Source organism: Ictidomys tridecemlineatus, chromosome 3 (genome assembly GCF_052094955.1).
Source record: "Ictidomys tridecemlineatus isolate mIctTri1 chromosome 3, mIctTri1.hap1, whole genome shotgun sequence".
Classification (NCBI taxonomy): domain Eukaryota; kingdom Metazoa; phylum Chordata; class Mammalia; order Rodentia; family Sciuridae; genus Ictidomys; species Ictidomys tridecemlineatus.
The window spans coordinates 2,182,776-2,203,382 of NC_135479.1; the positions used below are offsets into that span (position 1 = coordinate 2,182,776).

The following is a 20,607-nucleotide window of genomic DNA, read 5'->3' on the forward strand; positions in this document are numbered from 1 at the left end:
CCGTGGGGCCCAAGAAATGAGAAAAGCTGGGGCGCACGGAGAACAAAAAAATCCAACAGGCACACACAGACACACTCGGGAACCTAGACAGGAACACACCGACACACCCAGAGCGCACGCGGGCCTCCGGGATGGGAAGGCGCTCCGCGAGTGCGGACCGGTCTTCCCGCTGGGTCCACTTCGCTAGCGCCTCCAGCTTCTAGGGCGCCGTCTGTCCGGAACTGGGTGGGCTCAGGTGGTAGCAAAGACTCGGATTCCCGAAGGCCGCTTGGGAGAAGTCCCCAACGCCCCGCCCGCACGGAGGACGATATTGGATCCCTAAGGCCTGGGAGCTGGGGGAGGGGAAAAGCAGGAGAGATGGGAACTGTGTCGCGGGAAGTCCCCAGACTCAGTGGTTTCTGAACCTCACCCGGCATGTTGGATTTGAGGTCTTGGGTGGTCACCAGAGAACCGGACTTCGCGGGTGCTCAGTGAAGCCGAGCCAACAGAACCGAGTTCTGTCGCCTGGCTTTGTCGTGGTCTCTCATCCGCCCGGAGTTCCGTCGGAGATTGGGGGACACCACATGTAGCCCATCTTTGAGGCCAGGCCCGCGGCCCGATATCCCACTTGTCCCTGGGCTCTCTCAGCCTTCGGGGAAGCGGCGCTGGCCGGGGCGGGGGCGGGCCGGCAGAGGCGGTGGGAGGGGGCGGCGGCGCGGGGAGGGGCGGGAGAGGGCGCGAGGAAGCAGCCCCAGCCGCGCTCTCGTGCGACCCCCGCCGCGCGGCGGGCCAGGGCCGCAGACAATTAAAGCGGGATTCCTCCCCCGCTGACGTCGGCTGCGCCGAGGCCCCTCCCGCGGCAGCATAAAAGGCGCGAGCTCCGCAGCGCAGGCGGCAGTGGGGGCCGGAGAGCGCGGCGGTGTGGACCGTGCGGCCAAGGAACTCGGCTCCCAGAGCGCGGGCCGCCAGGGGAGCGACAGCCCGAGCCCGGTCCCAGCCGGAGCCGAGCCCCACCCGAGCCGAAACGGGTCCGGCTCTCCAGGTGCCCGCAGCCATGCTGGCTGGCCGCGCCGCGCGCACCTGTGCGCTGCTCGCTCTTTGCCTCCTGGGCAGTGGGGCCCAGGATTTTGGGCCGACGCGCTTCATCTGCACCTCGGTGCCGGTGGACGCCGACATGTGCGCCGCGTCCGTGGCCGCTGGCGGCGCGGAGGAGCTCCGGAGCAATGTGCTGCAGCTTCGCGAGACCGTGCTGCAGCAGAAGGAGACTATCCTTAGCCAGAAGGAGACCATCCGCGAACTGACCACCAAGCTGGGCCGCTGCGAGAGTCAGAGCACACTGGACTCCGGTCCCGGCGAGGCCAGGGCGGGCGGCGGCCGCAAGCAGCCCGGCTCGGGCAAGAACACCATGGGCGACCTGTCCCGGACGCCGGCCGCGGAGACGCTTAGCCAACTCGGGCAAACTTTGCAGTCTCTCAAAACCCGCCTGGAGAACCTCGAGGTCCGTGTGAGCCGCGGTTCCCCCTCCGGGTTTTATGCCCCCCCTGCCCTCCCCCACTACGTCCCCGACCTGGCCCGGCACCCCCCACTCCAGTCTCGGTAGCGAGCTTCTGCCGAGCCGGCGCCTCGCCGAGCCTGCGGGGACCCGCGGGCGGCCACTCGCTGGAGCTCCTCGCCAGGCCGCCCCCGCAGTCGCCCGCAGGGGACCGCGCCGCGGGCCTCTGGCAAGGTCTCCCTTCCTCGTGTAACGGTGTGGTTTTCCCCTGCCCTTGTGCCCCCGCAGCAGTACAGCCGCCTCAATTCCTCCAGCCAGACCAACAGCCTCAAGGATCTGCTGCAGAGCAAGATCGATGACTTGGAGCGGCAGGTGCTATCTCGGGTGAACACGTTGGAGGAAGGAAAGGGGGGCCCCAAGAACGACACCGAGGAAAGGGTCAAGATCGAGAGCGCCCTGACCTCCCTGCACCAGCGGATCAGCGAGCTGGAGAAAGGTAAGGGTTAAGAGGGGGGCCAGGCTGCCTGCTCGTGTCTCCCTCCAGGGACCGTGTGAGACAGACTCCCTGCACAGCCCAGTTCAGCCCTTTTGTAACCCCGACTTCCTCCACTCCGGAAGCCCCTCCCCAGGTTCTGATCTTCCAGGCTTGTTCCCAGCTTTGCTGGTACCCTGGGCTGGAGACATCTCCAGGGACAAGAGGCTGAACAGAGGAAGATATTGCATGGTGCACCTGTCCCCATCAAGCTGTACTCACACTCTCGAATTTTTCAAGTCTGATTTGTTTAATCTTCAGTAACTTTGCACAGTAGCTGTGGTTGGCCCAGCCCTCCCTGGTTAAGAAAATCTGGCTCTTGCTGGTCTCTGTCACCAGCAAAGAATGAGGCATTAGCCCACTTGGGCCTGGGGTACATTTCCTCCCAGTTGCCCTGAGCCCCCGGTGTTCTCTCAGGATCACCAGGTTCCCCCTCCCACCCAGAGCCAGGCTCCTATCTCCTTTCTGAGTGACCCCAGCTTGGGCATCTTGTTCACTTCAGCAGCTCCCAGGTAGTCAACTCAGGCTGGCCCAAGCACAGCCCCGCACAGATGAGCTCTGCCTTCAAGTCGCAGAAATCAAACAAGGTTGTAAAAAGGTGGGGGGGCACCTAGGAGTGGAGCAGGGCCACGTGACCTTGCTTGGACTGCAAACTGTGCCGGATGGATTTAAACAGTGCCATCTTAAGGCACGTTATGTAACTGAAAAACAGATCAGGGGAAAGAGGGACCTCAGGAGGGAGGGGGAGGGAAGGAGGAGAGATGCTGGGAAATTACACCATTCTAGAGAGACACCAGGGGCTGGATCTCCCCACTGTGGGCTTGTATGTGGGGGGCACTGTCTTAAAGGGGCCAGCCGTGCTCTGCTATCAGATACCTGGCTCAGAGGCGAAGTGGATGGCTGTCCTGTCCAAATGCCTTCCAGCAGTTCCCCTTAGCCTGAGGTACCAGGTCTGGGCTCTGGGGTAGGAGCACAGGTGGGCACCCAGGAGATGGCAGGGTGCTTGTGTTCCTGGGCTCTGATATGAGTACTCAGGGGGCTGGGTCGGGAGTCAGTCCCACACCAGGCCCAGCCCAATAGCCAATAGCCATGGTGTGTTTGTCTATTGGGGTGAGGGGTTTGGACATTCCCTGGAGACATGGCTGGCAGGTTGGAAGCTGATGGCAGTTTAAAAGGACTGCAAACTGTGCGGGATGGAAGCTCATGGGAGACTGTGTGGCATCCTCAAAGTAGTCACTCTGCCCCCGCCCCAGGGATGCCGCCCACTCCTGCTGCCCTGCCCTGCCCTGCCCTGCCCTGCCCTCTCAGCAGGGCTCCAGTCTGAGTCCCTGGAAGAGCCTGGGGGAGGGGACAGTGCTTTCTTCCAAGGGATGAATGGGATTGTGGAAATGGCCCGGGCTGCAGCAGGGGTGGGCCTGGAAGGATGCGGCCGGAAACCGGGGCCTGATTATCTCCTTGGGGATTAAGAGACACTGACAGGAGTGGTGAGGGGTTCTGAGCACAGTCACCATCCTGGAATCAGGTCGGTCCCCAAAGGGGCTGTTCTGTGGGGAGCTAGCCTCATTCCTCCTTCCCCTGCAGCCACCTTCTCGGTCAGTTGACAGGATCCCACCGACCTGAAGGCTGGCCCTGCCTTTCCCATGCCCACCTGGCAGCCCAAGGGCGGATGCCCACAGCCAGCCTGTGTTCCCCCTCCACCCCACCTCCCCAGGGTGGCACCATGTGGAAGTGAGTGCTAGCCAGGCCTGGAGTGCAGAGACCTTGGGTCAGCTTTTTTACCATCTGGCCCCATGCCCTGTCTGCGTCACAGGGTTTGGTGGGGACCAAACACAATTCAGATGCCAGCTAAGCCCTGGGTCATGGTGTCGAACTGGGTTCTGTCCTCCCCAGGTCAAAAAGATAACCGCCCTGGAGACAAGTTCCAGCTCACATTCCCGCTGCGGACCAACTACATGTACGCTAAGGTGAAGAAGAGCCTGCCTGAGATGTACGCCTTCACCGTGTGCATGTGGCTCAAGTCCAGCGCTGCGCCCGGCGTGGGCACGCCCTTCTCCTATGCTGTGCCCGGCCAGGCCAATGAGCTCGTCCTCATCGAGTGGGGCAACAACCCCATGGAGATCCTCATCAATGACAAGGTAGGGACTGCAGGACCAGGCCTTCAGGCCCAGCTCTGTCAGGTGGCCTTAGATGCTGCTGTGGCCCTTCTACCCAGTGGGACGGGGGAGGCAGAAGGTGAAGGACAGAAGTAGGGAGGGGTACCCTCGCCTGCTCTCTGCTCCAGAATAGGGAGAGCTGGAATGTTCCAGACAGAAGCCTCCTGTGTGGGGGTGGGGGGAGGCGATGGGGACATCCATCCTGCTGATGTGATCCTGGCTCCTCCGCTGTTGGGCCTAAGACTGTCTGGGCTTCTCCATATTTGGTGGTCCATAGGTGCTCTGGGTGGGGAATCCAGGTGCTCTGGAGATCCTTTCTGAGTCCACATCTATCCCCCCACTTAGCCCCCTACTCTCAGGAGAAGGCCAGTTCCACCTGTTCCCTGTTCCAGGGCAGACCTTTCCCTCTAGTGACCGTTTCCCCGTCTTGTCCCCTTCGTTTGCCTGGGAATTAGCTGCCAACTTTCAAACCCCTTTATCTTCATGTCCTTCGTGGTAGTAAATGGGTAAAGCTGGGAATCGGCTTCTGGCCCCTCATCTTGAAGCTGTGCCCCAGAGAGGGTGGTGCTTTCTGGGCTCCATTTCCCCAAGTGGGAGGCCGGTAAGTTCTGTGGCTGCACCATCCCCTGCCTGGAGCGGAGAGGGGGAGTGTGAGTCTGTTGCCAGTCTGAAAGCACAGTGTCATCCCCTCATGGCATCCCCCAGGCTCTCTGCAGGGGCCGGCTGGGGTGCAGACCTGAGGACTAACACCTGGAGATGGAGGGAGGGAAGAGAGGAGAGGCCTGGCAGGGGGAGGCAACAGGAAACTGCTAGGGATGCTCCCTCCCTTGAGGGCTTGTTTTATAGACCCGCTAGGAGGGAGGAGGGCACGTAGGAGGGAGGAGGTGTGTGCCCAGATGCATCTCGGGGCTCCTTGGCAAGGCATTGTGTTTCCTGTGGGATTCCCTGACCCACCCATGGGTGGGGCTGATGGATGCTGAAGTTCAGAGGGGAAGGTGCTAGAGGAATTCAGTATTTTGAAAGTGAAGTGAAGGAAAAAAAAAATCACAATTGCCCCCGTGAGATCACTGATTCTGAAAGCTGTCCTCAACCTTATCTCGTGGTGTGCTCTTCTTCCCAGGTGGCCAAGCTGCCCTTTGTAATCAATGATGGCAAGTGGCACCACATCTGCGTCACCTGGACCACCCGGGACGGGGTCTGGGAAGCCTACCAGGACGGCACCCAGGGCGGCAATGGCGAGAACCTGGCACCCTACCACCCCATCAAGCCGCAGGGCGTGCTGGTGCTGGGCCAGGAGCAGGTACTGGTGGGGGAGGGGAGAGAGCTGCAGCCTGGGGCCGGGGCAGCGCCGTGGGATTTGGAGAAGTAGGAGGGCAGTAGTTGTGCTGGGGTTTGGGCCCAACCCCGGCCTGGGGGCTTCTTCAGGGACCTGGGGCAGGAGCAGCTCTGCATCCAGCCCTCTCAGCACAGCAGTGAGGCTCTCTTTGGCATGAGGAGGCCAATTCTGCTTTTAACAATGAATAATTTAGTTCCCAAGAAGTGGTTCCTCTCCTCCCTTGGGCACCTGGGAGGGAGGGGAAGGGGTGGAGAAGACAGGGCTTCTGTTCCTGGGGGAATGTAGTTAGCTGGAGCTGGCCAAGAGTGTGGTCTGAGTAGGGCCCCGGGACTCTGTTGCCATAGTTGTCCACAGCCCCACTGACCCCTCACTTGCTGGCTGAGGGACAGGATGGGCAGAGCCCAGAGGCCCCCAAGCAGAGATCCCCAACCAAAGCAGAGGGGGTGCCCTCAGAGATTGACAGATGTGTGGCTGAAGACTCAGGGCCAGGAAACAGAAGGGTACCAAGGACAGACAGAGCAACCCCAAATAGGAGAGACAGACACCCAGACTCATCCCCCAGGGATAGGCCCCTCCACCTGGTCCCTGACCATCTGGCTGACCCTCAACCTTCATCCCCTGCTCTTCTCCAAAGGACACTCTGGGTGGCGGGTTTGATGCCACACAAGCATTTGTGGGTGAGCTGGCCCATTTCAACATCTGGGACCGCAAGCTGACCCCAGGGGAAGTATACAACCTGGCCACCTGCAGCACCAAGGCCCTCTCTGGCAATGTCATCGCCTGGGCAGAGTCCCACATTGAGATCTTTGGCGGAGCCACCAAGTGGACATTCGAGGCCTGTCGCCAGATCAACTGACAGCTTTCGGCAGGGCTGAGCCCCGGCCCCACACCCACCTACCCTGCTTGTGCAGTGATGATCCATCGTCTCTTCTTTCCCTTTCCCCAGGAATGAATCAAGGCCATGGCCCCTGCACACGCACACGCACACACATGCGCACACAGCCTGGTTTTGCCCTTCTCATGCACACGAAGCAGTCCCGGCTCTCCTCCATTCCTAAGGAACCCCACTTCTCCCTAGGAGCCCCGACTGTTTCCCAGGCGTGCCCTACTCACAGCGAAAGAGGTGACATCAGCATTCTGGACAGTGCAGAAGTCGGTGAAGGGGGGTGTGTGTGTGTGTGTGTGTGTGTGTGTGTGTGTAGCTGGGGAGGACTTTCATTCTAGAATGAATATCTGGTTTCCTCCTTTCCTGGTGGCTTTGGGAAACCTCGTGATGGGTCAGAACTCTGAATTGCCAACTCTGTCCGCTCCTGTGTGCCTTGGGGCTGGTGCCGCTTCTCCAGCACACACATCTGTCTTCGTTTGCAGACCTCTTTTGGAGCAGCTTAGCTCTCTAGTGATGTAGGAAATGTGGTTTAATGGTTTTCCAAGGCCAGGGGGACCTTTCTACAGAGAGTTTTTACTCCATATTAGAAGTGAATGCTCTCTGAAGGTCGGAGGCTCCTGTCCTGGGGTGGCATCGCCTTCCAGTCCTTCCCTCACCCTGCCTGGTCAGCGTCCCTGCTGTCTCACCTGAGGGCAGTGTGGGCCTGGGGGTCTGGCCTGCATGCCCCCTGGGTGGCTCTACCCCAGGACTGGGCCTCGCTCCTGGGCCTCCCTGCCTCTTTGCATCCTGTGGAGCTGGGACCTGTCACTCCCTTTCAGCCACCCATGCTGTCCTGCTTGAGCCCAAGTGGCCCTGAGAGAGGAGTGTCCCATGAGCCCCAAGATTCAGAGGTCTAGTGCTTTGGCCCCCACCTCTGGTAGTTGGAGACAGGTTTCAAGTAGTGTCCTCTGGACAAGGAACCCAGCCCCAGAAGGCAACAGAGACTCAGCCCAGCCGGTCCATGAGAAGGTCTTCCCCTTGGCACTTCTGACAGCCATAGCCCTCCCAGCACCCCAGGCCTGGATACGCTGGCTCAGGGACCGCTCAGATGGAGCCAGTCCCGGCCAGAGCAGGGCCTGCCACCCTCTCCTTACAGGGCTTAAGCAGCCCCCCATCTGCCACTGGCCCGTGACTCTGAGACCTGACTCACCCAGAACCTCCAGCTTCTTTTCCCCATGAGAAGCAGCACAAGCATCCCCTTCTAATCCTTCCTAAGAGGGGAGAAAAGTGTGCGTGTGTGTGCGTGTGTGCACGTGTGTGTGCTTGTGTGTGAGTGACCGAGAGCAGACACCCAGGAGGTCGTGCCCAGGATGGGGGAGCCCCTGCTTGGTCCTGCCAGCTGGTGGGCCAGCTCCAGGGATTGACTGGCAAGAGGTGGGCGGGTCTGTCTAGAGGTCCTGCACACCACCTGCCTGGCCTGCAGCTGCACACGTTCTTCCGAGGAGCAGGCGCTGCCTGCTGTCCCTCCAGGGGCACCTGGCTCCTGCAGCGCAGGCCCGCGTTGTGTCAGAAACCCGTGCATCTGTGTGTCTGTGTTGGTGTCTCTGTCGCTGTGCTCATTGTGTCTGCACGGTACCGGCTGCCGCTCCGCACTGCATCACTCTGGCCGAGAGGGTGCGGGTCGGCACGGCCCTGTGTGTTCTTGTTCAACAGTGGCTTTTTTTAGATACTCGTGCTTCCTCAGTGCCCGTCAGGTCGTGGCTTTCTCGGATCTGCAGGGATCTTCTCTGTTTGCATGTTCCTCGGGTGGCGTGTTCCTTGCTCCCTGGTCCGATGTGTGTTCCCTTGCCTGCATGGACTTCTCCGGTTCTGTGTTGTGTGCTGAGTGCCACCCAGTGTTCTTTGACCACCCATGCTACTGAAAATGGCTGGGTAAGCAAGCAGGGGTGTCCGTGGAGGACTGGAGGGAGGTCAGCGCTCCCCTCTCCTCCCCGCCCCCCAAACACACCAAGAAGCAACTTTAACATGTAGGCTGAGAATGAGCCTGAATGATACCCGTGGTTGGGAGAGAGCAAGAGAGCCTGGAATCACCTTTCCAGAGCAGATGGAGCCCCACCCTCACTCCAGCCGCCTGGGAGCCCCGCGTGGGCAAGGCCCAGAGCCGGCTGTGCCAGGTGCCCTCCTGCCAGCACCTTCCACCAGCCCCTGCCCCTGCCAATACCGGACCCCAAACCACCTCTGCCCACAGTGGGCAAGGTGGGAGCTGTCCGTCCAGGACCACAAGCCATCCTCTGCCCTAGCTAGAGAGGGCAGAGCATCCCAACTCACACCTCTGTCCCTCCAGCCTCCCGACGCCTCCCTTCCCTTCCCTTCCCACTCCCTTGATGCACCCATGGTGCCAGACACGGATATTTAGCTCCCGCCCGGCCCTCACTGGAGTCAGTGCCAAGCCCCTCGACTCCCTCACTGTGTTCACACTTGGCACTTTGCTGGCCCCAAGAAAGGTAGATGACACAGCCGCAAATCCAGTCCACAGTCCCATTGCCTCCTTGATCTGACTGATGTTCCCTCTTGCACTGAATTCTACATGCCTCTCAGGTAAGCCATTTTATAAAATAAGAAGATAAAAAGCACTGTCGGCACAGTGTCTGCTTTTGCCCAGCTGGTGTCCGACAGCTCCCTGGGTGTCCGGGTGGGACCGCTACCGAAGGAGGCCCCCGGGCCCTCGGGGGCTGAGATCCCACTTGAATCGTAAGCCTTCTTGCTTTTGATAACACAGTATTATTTCTCTTACTGTAGAAGAAAAAGTTTATTACCAAACAAGAGTATTTTTATGAAAGAATAGGGCAAACCTATAAATTATCTCAACCTATATCTCCCTGGAAAACACTTTCAGGCTCCACCAAAATGTAGGACTGAAAGCGTGTATTTTGGAAGAAAGAGATACATTTTGTATGCTTTCTTTTCCTTTTGTAGATTCCCAGTTTATTTTCTAAGACTGCAAAAATCACTTTGTCACCAGCCCTGGGACCTGAGACCAAGGGGGTGTCTTGTGGGCAGTGAGGGGAGGGAGTGCAGGCCTGAGGTTCACGGTCATTCCAGTGAGTTCCAAGGCAGGCCACTTGATCTCGAAGGCCTGTTGGGGACAGGAGGTCAAAAAAGTCGTTAATGGTGGGACCTTTGTCTTGGAGCTTACTGGTCGAATAGAACAAATGGAGGACTTGGATATCAGTTCTAACCTCGATAGAAGCAGCTAGGGTTACATGGTGTCAACATTAAGAGGATCGACTCCTTTGAAAGCCTGTGGCAACTAAAACATGGCTCGAAGCAGTTGTGGTATCATCTCTTAAAACACAGTGTGGAAATTTATTCAAATAACATTGGGAAATGTCTCGCTTCTGTGCACAGTGGACTTAAGTGCAGTGCAATTTGTTAAAAGGGAACAAGTCATTGAGGAGAAAAAAGCCCAATACTAAGAGTCCCAATTTTGTCTTATTTGCCAAAAAAATAAAATAAAAGCAAACCCCCTGAAGTTGATATTGTCATAATGTATATAATGTAAAATATGAAAGAGAATCGATGTATCTTACTTTTTCATTATTTGCTAACCAAAGCTGTACATTTTTCATACAATTTGCAGCCTTTTGGGTATCAAATGGGTCAAAACCATGGGACCTGCCACCTCCCATCAGCAATTCTAGAAATGCACTATTTCTACTGGTATTCTTGCTTTTTTTTTTTTTTTCATGCTGAAATGACATGAATTGTTGAGTTTATTTTTACACAGTAAAGAGTGAAGAAAGACTGTGGTCTCCTTGGACTGTATGTTTTCTAGAACTTGCCAATGTCATCAACCTGCCTGGCCACATCCCTGGGCTCACCTTCCTCACCTGCAGGGTGCAGGTGACCTTCACCTGTAAGGAACTTGGGTTTGCATTGTACTGTGTCCCTCAACAGCTCCAGAAACCCCTGGGGCTCTGGGGTGGGGGGTCCTCATTTCCCAAGGGCCGCTGACACTGAAGCAGACAGAGGTGAAGTGATTTCCCAACTTGGGGAGGTCACACTAGCCCTGGGATGAGGAGTCATTCCCGGTTCCCTGCTAGGCCTGGGCTTCGAGTTCCCAGGCCACCCTGGCCACTCTCCTTTGCCGCCTCCTGCTGACAGATGCCCCACACCCCCTACTCTGGAGTTCTGGGCCACTTTTCTGCACTCAAATGGAGGGTGTCCCCACATCCACATAACAAAGAGAGTGGGTACCCTGGGTGCCCCGGGCCTGGGGAAGTCCTTGCTTTCTTGACCAAGCTCTGGATGTGCACAAAGCTTGTGAGCTGCTCCCTTCCAAAGAACACAGTGCTGAGGATCTGAGAGCCTGGTGTTAGAGACCCCAGGGCACTTACAAGCTGGGGCCAGGGAACATGGAGCCCAACTAGCCTGCCTGCTTGCTTGGTCCCCCGCCACACACACACCATACATACACCCTTGCACAAGCACAGCAGACAGGCTGGGTTGGGTGGGGGGTGGTTTTCTGCCGGATGCCTGGTGTTCCCTGGCCAGGAACTGGGTTTGGTTGGTGGGGTGTGAAGGAGTCCTGTTGCCTGGCAAGGTGGAGGGAGATGTAGCAAGGCAGGCGGGTCCTCCTCCTCACACTCAGGAGCCTGGTTGGCAGAGAGCAGCCCCACTGAGCAGGGTACTCCTGCCCCTTCCCTCCAGGGCCACCATGGTGGGTGGGTGGCTCCAGGAGCTCCTGCTTCCCACCCAGGAAAGGGAACAGCTAGTGAGCTGCTTCACACTTAGGTTTCTAGCCTCCTAAGGGAGCTCATTCCAGACTGGGTATCTTGACTCACATTAGGAGCTCGCACTAGAAGCAGCTGCTGGGAAGGAAGATGCCAGGCCCTGCAGCTGTGCAGGCTTCCGTGTCTGGGCACAGGGACATGGGCACAGGATTCCAGAGCCTCTCGGATACATACGACCGTTCTCAGCTTCCACACTTGGGGTGATGGGGCTCACTACCTACAGAGACAGTGCACGTTTTCAGACAGACCTGTCAGCAAGCTCTTGCTCACATTTCTACCTTTTCTCTCTTTTACTGTGCTCAGTACACTCAGCTGCAGGGTCCCCCCATTTGTCCACACACATGAAGACAGCGAGTGACCACGCTGCCCCAGTCATCCAGTCTCATCAGTCGCACCAGGGCAGGGCCAGCCTGTCAGACCTTCGGGTGCCTCTAGCTCTTCTCTGGCAGAAAAGATGCTGCATCTGAGACCTGGAGAAGGTCTGTGTTGGGACAGCCTCGAGGGCCATCTGATCCCACTGCCCCACTTTTCAGAGTACCCAGGCTGCGAGAGCATGTGCAGCCTGTTCAGAGCTGGGCAGCTCGACTGCGCAGGCGCTGGAACTGGGACCCAGGGTTACAGACACCCAGCTCGGTGCTCTCACCAGGCTGAACCACAGGGGCCTCACCCGTCACGGGGGGCTGCCAGGACTTACCTCGCGGGGCTGTGAAAGCAGGATGAAGTGTGTGGCCTCCCCTCCCCCGCCACCAGGACCCCAGATTCCTCTCAGGGTCATCATCACTGATACCCTGCCCCCGACCCGGAATGCTGAAGTCCCAGAGGGGGGAGCATTGATGGCCTGAGTGACCCACAGGTTCCCTGCTGGAGGGCTGGTGTGCAGCACGGCCAAGTTGGGAGGGGGACATCAAGAGGAGGGACCTCGTGGGATGTCCTTAGTTCACTGGGGGCAGGCCACAGGTGACTTCCTGTTTGCTGATGTGACTTTCTCTCTCACACGGGCCCTCCACCAGGAGGTCCTCACCAAGGGCTAACACTGTCTGATTTTGGACTTTCAGTCTCCAAAAATGTCAGCTAACTAATCCTCTTTGCCATGTTAAGTTAGCCTGCCCCAGATATTTGGTTTTAGTAACAAAACATGAACTATGATGGGGTCTTCCTGAAGGTGGGCTGTGGGAGAGCCTGGCTGCAGCTCCTGGACTGCAGCATCCCAGGGAATCTGGTCAGTGTCACCTTCTCCAGTTCTCAGCTCCTGGCCAGCTCTCAAGGACTGTTTTCCCCTCCACCACTCAGGAGGGCCCCCCAGTCCTGGAGTGTCTGGGGTTGGCTGGAAACAGCCCCTGTGGGTGCCAGGGCCTTGCATGTCTTGCTCTGGTTTGTCTCCTGCCCCACCCAGAGCCTTGCACCCAACACGAAGTCTTCGGTGCTTCCGGAAGCTGGCCTACTAGAGATCCCAGACACTTACCATCTGGGGTCGGTAAGCCTGGAGCCCGGTAGCTTTGCTGCCCCACCCCCACCCCCAATGACATGCTGGGTTAGCAGAAGGAACCATCCGCTCTGGTTTCTTGCTGGCCCTGTCCAGAGATTTCCTGCCGGATGCCTGGTATTCCCTGGCCAGGACTCAGGAGCTGAGCTTGGAGGGGTGTGAAGGAGGGAGGTTGCCTCCCAAGTCAGGCAGGTCCTCCTCCCTCACAGCCAGCCCTCCCCCACAGAGCAGCCCAGGAGGAGTCCTGACCAGCTCTGTCCCATGTCCTCTCCATAAAGTGGCCAGGGGGCTTGTCCTGGCATCCCCCTCCCGCGCTGAGGGGAACAAGCATGCTCCATTGGCTGAGGGGTAGTGCTCTGGGCCCACCTCCCGTGCTCAGGTGAGTTCCTGCAGGCTTGGCTTCCCCAGGCTCAGGAAGTGTCTCCTCTCCCAGGCTGTCCAGGCCCAGCCCGCCTGCTTAGTCCCTGGAAATGCCACAGACTCCCTCGGCGCCCACTGGTGACACAGTCCCCTCATGTTGGGTATATAGACAAACGCTTCTAAGAGTGGAATTCTCTGGTTGTTGAGGTGCTGGGGGTTGAACTAGGGCCTCAGGCATGTAGGTGCCGTACCTCTGAGCCACACCCCCAACCCAACAGTAGGATTCTTAAGGCCTGGAAATCATTGTGTCCCTTGGTGCCTTCAAGAAGGACACTTGCATTTCCTGAGACTGACCTGGTCACTTGGGGAAGTGGGAAGCAGTTGGCCCCCCACAGCCCTGGCTCAGATAGTCTCCATGGCCCACCAGGCTCTCCCTGGAGTCTACGGCCTGGCCTCCTCAGCCCACGGATGCCAGTAGTGCCGCTCTGCAGAGGTCATCTGACCCTCCCTGGGCAGAGGTCACCTGACCCTCCCTGGTCAAGCTGTCTCCCACCTCGCACAACAGGAACTCTGGCCCCTGCCTGTCCCACACCAATAGTCAGACTTTTCCACTGCAGACCTTCCTCTCAGGGTCTCTGTGGTCCTTTCCAGAATCTTCAGGCCAGACCCCTGCCCTTCCTACCACACTCAGTGGTGGCCCAGAAGCTTCTCAGCTACCATTGCAAGTGAGGGGTGCAGACAGGTCCCAGGGTGAGCCCTCCATTCATCAAGCTCCCTCCTGGGAAGGGGACAGGGACTGGGCAGAGGAAGGAGCACAGGAGGGGGCGCAGGAGATGAAATCACCTCTGAGACCTTCACAACACATCCCTCACGCATTCGTCTAGCTCCTGAACACTGGCCACAGCAGGCACCTGGGCCAGGTGGCCAGGTGCCCACCTGGGGTTCTGCAAGGCCAAGGAGGAGCTGTCTTTGGAGGCCCAGCTCCGGCACCTGGGCAGCCCCAGTGTGTAGCCAGGGGGAAGCTGGCTGCTGGGGTGGGGAGGCAGGCGTGAGTTTGCGTGCTTATGTGCCTGTTAAGACACTGCCAAGGAAGCCGTCTGTCCCCTGTTTGATTTCTGTACTCCTCAATTCAGGCCAAGGTGGGGGGCCATCTGCTCAAGTGGGCACAGAGAAAACATTTTCACTGTGCAGAAAATTGGCTTTGGAGGGGAGGCTGTGTTCAGCACAGAAGCAGCCTAGAGCTGTGCAAGCAGACAGAGCCCGGGCTCTGCCTGCAGAGGTGCTGCGCAGGCAAGGCTGGAGCAGGGAGAGGTGCCCTCTACACACCCCCCCTCTGCTCCCACCCTACCCTCCAAGCGGCCTTTGCAAGGGGGCTGCATTTAGGAGCCACTCTGTCTCTTTAATGCTTTTAATGAGATATAATTCACCTATGTAAAGTATACAATTCAACAGCTTTTAGTATAGTACGTAATTTTTAAAAATTGTGGTGAAGATATACAACATAAAATTTGCTATTTCAGGGGCTGGGGTTGTAACTCAGCAGTAGAGTGCTTGCCTGGCACGGGTGAGGCCCTGGGTTCGGTCCTCAGCACTTATTTATTTTTACTTATAAAAATAAATAAGTAAAATAAAGGTATTATGTCCAACTACAACTAAAAAATAAATACCTAAAAAAATTGCTATTTCAAGTGTACATTTTAAATGTATGTTCTGTGGATTAATCACACTCACAATGTTATGCAATAATCACCACTATCTGTCTTCAAAGTGTTTTCATTACTGCAAACTCGGTACCCTTTATGGGAAAAATGCCCATTCTGCCCCCACCCCTCACCCTGGTAACCTCCACTCTCTATGGCTATGAATTCATCTCTTCTAGGGATGCCCAGGAAGTGGGATCAAACTCCATTCTTCCTTCTGTCACTTACCTCCTTGGCTTGGCGTGTTTTCAGGGTTCTTCCATGTGTCATTACTTCCTAACATTCATGGTGTGCAAAGAGCGCTTCTTACTTACCGTTCATTATTTGATGATGGGCACTTGGCATGTTTCCATCTCCTGGCTGGTCAGGACATGAGTGTGTAAGTATTCCCTGCCCCCACTAGGGATTGGGGAATGACCCCAGGGGTCCTGGACCACTGAGCCACATTCTCAGTATTTTTTATTTTTAGTTTTATTTATTTATTTATTTATTTGAGAGAGAGAGAGAGAGAGAGAGAGAGAGAGAGAGAGAGAGAGAGAGAATTATTTATTTATTTTAGTTTTCAGTGGACACAACATCTTTGTTTATATGTGGTGCTGAGGATCGAACTCTGGGCCTCAGGAATGCCAGGCGAGCACACTACCACTTGAGCCACATCCCCAGCCCCTATTTTTAGTTTTTTGAAACAGAATCTCAATCTCACTGAATTGCCCAGGCTGCCTTGAACTTAGGATCCTCCCGCCTCAGCCTCTTGAGTAGCTGAGATAACTGGTGTGTGCCACTGTGCCCAGCTGCAAGGATCTTTTAATTCTCTGCTTTCAATTCTTTTGGGTATATACTCAGAAGTAGAATTGCTGGATCACACGATGATGCTATGTTTAGCTCTCTGAGGGACTGCCAGACTGTTCCCCAGCGGCTGCACCATTTTACACTCCCAGGAACGGTGCACAGGCTTCCAGCTTCTCCACATCCTCACCAACACTTGTTATTTTGGGCTTTTTGACCATAGCTGTACTGAAGGATGTGAGGGTGTACCATGTTTTGTTTTGGACTTGATCCCCTGATGATTGGTCAACTTCTCATAGGCTTATTGGCCCCTTGGATGATTTTCTCTTGAGAAATATCTATTCAAAGTCCTATTGCCCATTTTTTTAAGAAAGAGAGAGAGAATTTTAATTTTTTTTTTTTTTTTTTTTTTTTTTTTTTTTTAGTTCTCAGCGGACACAATATCTTTGTATGTGGTGCTGAGGATCGAACCCGGGCTGCACGCATGCCAGGCGAGCGTGCTACTGCTTGAGCCACATACCCAGCCCCCCTATTGCCCATTTTTTAAATTGAGTTGTTTTGTTGGTGGTGGTGGTGAGTTTGTAGAAGTACTTTACGTATTCTGAAATCTTTACCAGATAGATAATTTACTAATATTTTCTCCTGTGGGTTGTCTTTTCATTTTGCTCCTTAGATGTACAAAAGCTTCATATCTTTATGAGTCCTCTATTTTTTTAAACATCCTCTATTCATTCTTTATTTTTTAATTTATCTTTCTGCCGTGCTGAGGATTGAACCCAGGGCCTCACACCTGCTAGGAAGTGCTCTGTCCCTGAGCCCCAGGCCCAGCCCCAGCCCCTGTGTTTTCGTGCATTGCCTGTGCTTTGGGATTCATATCCAAGAAATCATTTACTTGACTAACTCCTACCTGCCTCTGCTCCTGTCCCCATGTGATTTAGTCCCTGCTGCTCTGCCTCATCCCACTGACCTTCCCTTCCAGTGTGAGCCGAGTTGGATGGGTCTGGCAGCTGGGCCTGCCCACCAGGCTATGAACTCAGTGGGCAGAGGCCCTGTCTGTTTTGTTCCTCTTAGAAATCCCTTCTGGCTTGAACATTCTTGGCTCTGGGTTTTGCTCTTCAGAATTCTGGTTCTCGAAGAATCACAGAATGTTAGCACAGATGCAGAAAGGAGGAAAAACAGAAATGCTCCTTGAAACGAACACTGGCTGCTGTCACACAGGGGACAGTGTCACCCCAGGCCAGCCTGTCTCTAGGAAAATACCCCAGTGGTTTTCCTAGGTGCCCCTTGCCTCCAGGGGTCCAGGCTAGAAGGAGACATGAAGGGAAGAGAGTGCTCAACACAGAGGGATCCCTGGCTTCCACAGACCTCCTGGGAGAGGTTAGAGCCCCAAGAACCCAATCAGGGAGGGAACCATGTGGACGGTCACCGCCAGAGGCAGATGGGGGTGGGGCTGCTCAGCCACCAAGAGATGCTGCACTGTCCCTGCCAGGCGCTGCCACTCCACACACTAGGAACGCTTGCCACCCAGGACTGTGCTTTGTGCACACGTAGGAGTCGAGGGGAGTCCAGTGAGGACTGCCACCCAGTGTGCAGCCAAAGCTGGGAACACCGAGGGAGGTGGGTGCAGGGCATGTGCCTCCCCCAGCAGGATGCATTCTCCCAGGGGTGGACAGAGCCACACTGTTCCCTGAAGTCATGTCCATCCAGAACCTGTGAGTGGGGCCTCATTTGGAAATAGGGTCTTTGCAGATGTAGTCAAGTTAAGATGAGGTCATATGGGAATCAGGATGGGCCCTAAACGCAATATGACTCGAGTCTCACAAGAAGACACAGAGCAACACGGGATGCATGCCATGTGACCATGAGCCTCTGTGAATCAGGGGCACCCAGGACTGCTAGCCGCTGCCAGAGGCTGAGAGGTCTGGCCCAGACCCTTCTGCAGAGCCTGTAGGAAGGAACAGCCCTGCTGACGTCTTGGTGTTGGACTTCCAGCTTCCAGGACTGAGGGAAAGCACGTTCCCATTGCTGTGAGCCACCTGTCTGTGGCAACCCAGGACACTGATAAGGAGCAGAAGTCCTCCTATTTTAATAGCAAAGGAAAGGGAGGCCCTCAGGCCAAACCACAGGACAGGGCCAAGTGGCTGCGTGCGTGGCTGGCTGTGGAGGCCCTGCTCCAGCTGGGGGCTGACTTCTGATGCAAAAAGGAGACAGACCACTTTGGGCAGGGCAGTAGGTGGTTCTGAACTCTCTAGGGCTCTGGGAACACCAAGCCACTAGTGCCTTGGGTCTGATGGTGGAGAGGAGGCTGCGCTGCTGTCTGGTCAAAGCCATGTGTGCATTCTGTCCCATCTGCAACCCGCATTGGTATTGAGTCCTCTGGCAGGGAGGACAACCCAGAGCAGGGCAGCTGACAAAGAAGAAAGCCCAAGTGGCTCAGAAAGACAGCTGCATGCAGGCACATGCCTCCCATGGAAGTCGGTGGTGGGATGGAGAGAGGGAGGAGAGGCAGGGACCGGAAAACACAGGACTCCTGTCGGTGCAAAGGCAGGTGGTGTAAGAGCCATGAAGAACGGCAAGTAGGATGGACAGACACAGAACAGAAGAGACAAGAGGGAAGCCAGGGGACAGTCGTGGGGACCCTGGAACTGCGGCTACAGGCAGAGTGACAGCTACTGAGAAGGGAGAACATGCTCAGCCTCAAAGGTGACTGGACAGGCAGGGACAGCATGGACAAGAGGGACAGGGAGTGAAGGAGCAGTTGGGGTCAGAAGGAAAATAACTGGCTTTGCTGTCGCTGGTCGCTGGCCTGGCAACAATTTTGTAGCTCAAGAGTGTCACTGGATATCAGCATCAGACAAGGCCCCTCTGTGACCAGTATGGATGAAGACAGACCTACTGGGCCCCGTCTGGCCACGGGATGTGAGCAACATCCAAGCTGGGGCTACCCCGCGTCCCCTCTCCTAGCCAGTGGGGTGAGGGCTTCTGCTCCCCTGTGTTCTTTCTGCCTTGGCCATAAAGATGAAGACCCCAGTCAAAGCAGTGCCCTGGCTTACTGGCAGGCCCCGACAGTCCTGCTTCCTGAAACCTTGCCTACTGTTCTCCCAGCACAAGCCCAAGCCTTGTAGGTCCTAAGACCCTCAGGCTGAGATGCTACAGTACCCCCGCCCCCACTCCACCCCCATGTGGCCTCGCTGGTTGCCAGTCAGTCTTCCACCTTGACTCCATTGCAGTGCATTCTGGGAACTTTGGCTGGACCATAATACACACCTCCTACACCATGGAAAGATCAGGTTTTACTGAGTGAGATGGGAAGCCCCTGGGTGGTTTTAAGCAGAGGATAAAAGGGAAGTGATTTTGGAAAGAAACACTCTTGGGAAGCAGCGGAGGCTGTAGAGGGGCAGAGGCGTTTGGAGCAGTTCCCCTGTGGCTGCTGGGGATGGTGAGGGCTCCTACTGCCCTGCAGGGAGGGGGGCAGGTCATGAGGACAGGAACCCATAGATGGCTTCTAGTGCCCAAAATTGTTTTCCAGAGGCCTCTGACAGAAGAAGCCAGCTGCACCCAGCTGGATAGGGCTGTTTGCTCCATGGGCTCCAGACAGCCTGGGAAGGCCAAGGACCCTAGTGGAGGAGGAGTACGGAGAGGCCACCTCTTCCTCCACCTACTCCCCTTGAGCAGAGGGACCATCATGTTCAAGACCTCTTTAAGACAAAATGCTTGAAGTACCAGCATGCACCAAGGAGCCAAAACCCATGGGGCTGCGTGCCCCCACCCTCTGTAGTCATTTGGTGTCAGGGGCAGCATGAAAGGCTGCCTAGGAGCCGAGGCCATTCCCGGGACCCTGGAGAAAAGAGTCAGAGGCCAGTGTGCTCCTCAGAGAGGAGGGACCAGACATGAGGGTCCCTGACAGCTAGGAAAAATAGGGTTCAGAGCACAAGCACACTGCTTCTGACGTGGGCCAAGGCAGCCAGGAGGGCCTTCCCTGGGGTGCCAGGATGTGTGCCTCTTTCCTTAATAATGGTGAGATTGTATGTGTCTTCCTTTGGTTTTGGTCCTGGGGCACCCCATGGCCCAGGGAGTGCAGAGGCAAAGTGTTGGCAAGGGCCCCTTGTTGCCTCCGTTGACATGCTACTTCTGCTTCCTCTGGGATCCTAGGCACTTGGAGGGTGGATCCCTCTGTTGGGTCTGCTTGTTGAATTTCCCTTCTTCTCCTGGTCTGGTGGTTTCCTCAAGCCTCATTGCAACCCTCTCCCCACCAAGTTCACCCACAGGCATTCCCTAGAGCCTCCTGTAGGGGAACAGCAGCTCTGGGACCCAGAGGCCCCAAAAGTGTCAGCCAAATCAATGCACAGTCGTCTGCACCTACGTCCCTGGCTGCTACTGTGTGTTGGAGGGAGGAAGCCAGCATGGAGAGTCTGAGAGGAAAGCAAACTTCATGAATCACATCAAAAGCCTGTTTCCATTCACACAAGGGTCCGTCGGGTGGGGCATACATACTGTAAGGAAGAACCGTAAATGCATTAAGAAAAAAGACTGGAAGAAAGCATTCTGAATATTAAAGAGTGTTTCTACATGGCTGAGGGATCAAGGATTTTCATACTTTCAAGTGTTTCCCTAAGTTTTCTACCCTGAACACGTGTTAGTTACATAATTTAAACCTTATTTATTTATTTTTAAACCAAATTCTCCAGCCAACTGTACTTTTCCCCAGTTGCTGTAACTTTCCTTTCAGCCAGATTGCTGGATGAACCGGAGCAACAAGCCTCCCTCCGAAGCTCACATTACATCACATTCACGTTGTCATTCTTTCTTCGATAGACGCTGATTCGTTGGGACCGCTCTGCGGGGTCCAGCATTCGGGCTGAGGCCACGCTTCCGTCCCTGTCCACACGGGGCTTGCAGCTCGTGGCATCTCCCACTTCCCTGCGGCTGGGCCAAGGCGTGGGCCCTGACGGTCTGAGCTGCCAATCTCGGGTCCTTCCTCTGGCTGACCCCAGACCTGAACTTGGGGGTGGGACAAGGGCCCGCCGCGCTCTGGGTGCCTGAGAGCCGCCCCCTTCAGGGAGGCCCCAAGACCTCTGGCCAGGGCTGGAGGAGAAGGCGCGGGGACGGGGCCCAGGAAGACTCGGTG

General features: G+C 56.3%; 1 protein-coding gene across 1 annotated transcript; it reads left to right on the top strand.

Annotated features, from left to right (window-relative positions):
- The first annotated feature begins 766 nt into the window (after nt 1-766).
- On the top strand, nt 767-10,162 carry Nptx1 (neuronal pentraxin 1). Its single transcript, XM_005332636.4, has 5 exons — nt 767-1,477; nt 1,760-1,967; nt 3,894-4,138; nt 5,277-5,456; nt 6,127-10,162. The coding sequence occupies exons 1-5, from the start codon at nt 1,034-1,036 to the stop codon at nt 6,346-6,348; spliced, it is 1,299 nt and encodes a 432-aa protein (XP_005332693.1). The 5' UTR covers nt 767-1,033; the 3' UTR covers nt 6,349-10,162.
- The last annotated feature ends 10,445 nt before the right edge of the window (nt 10,163-20,607 follow it).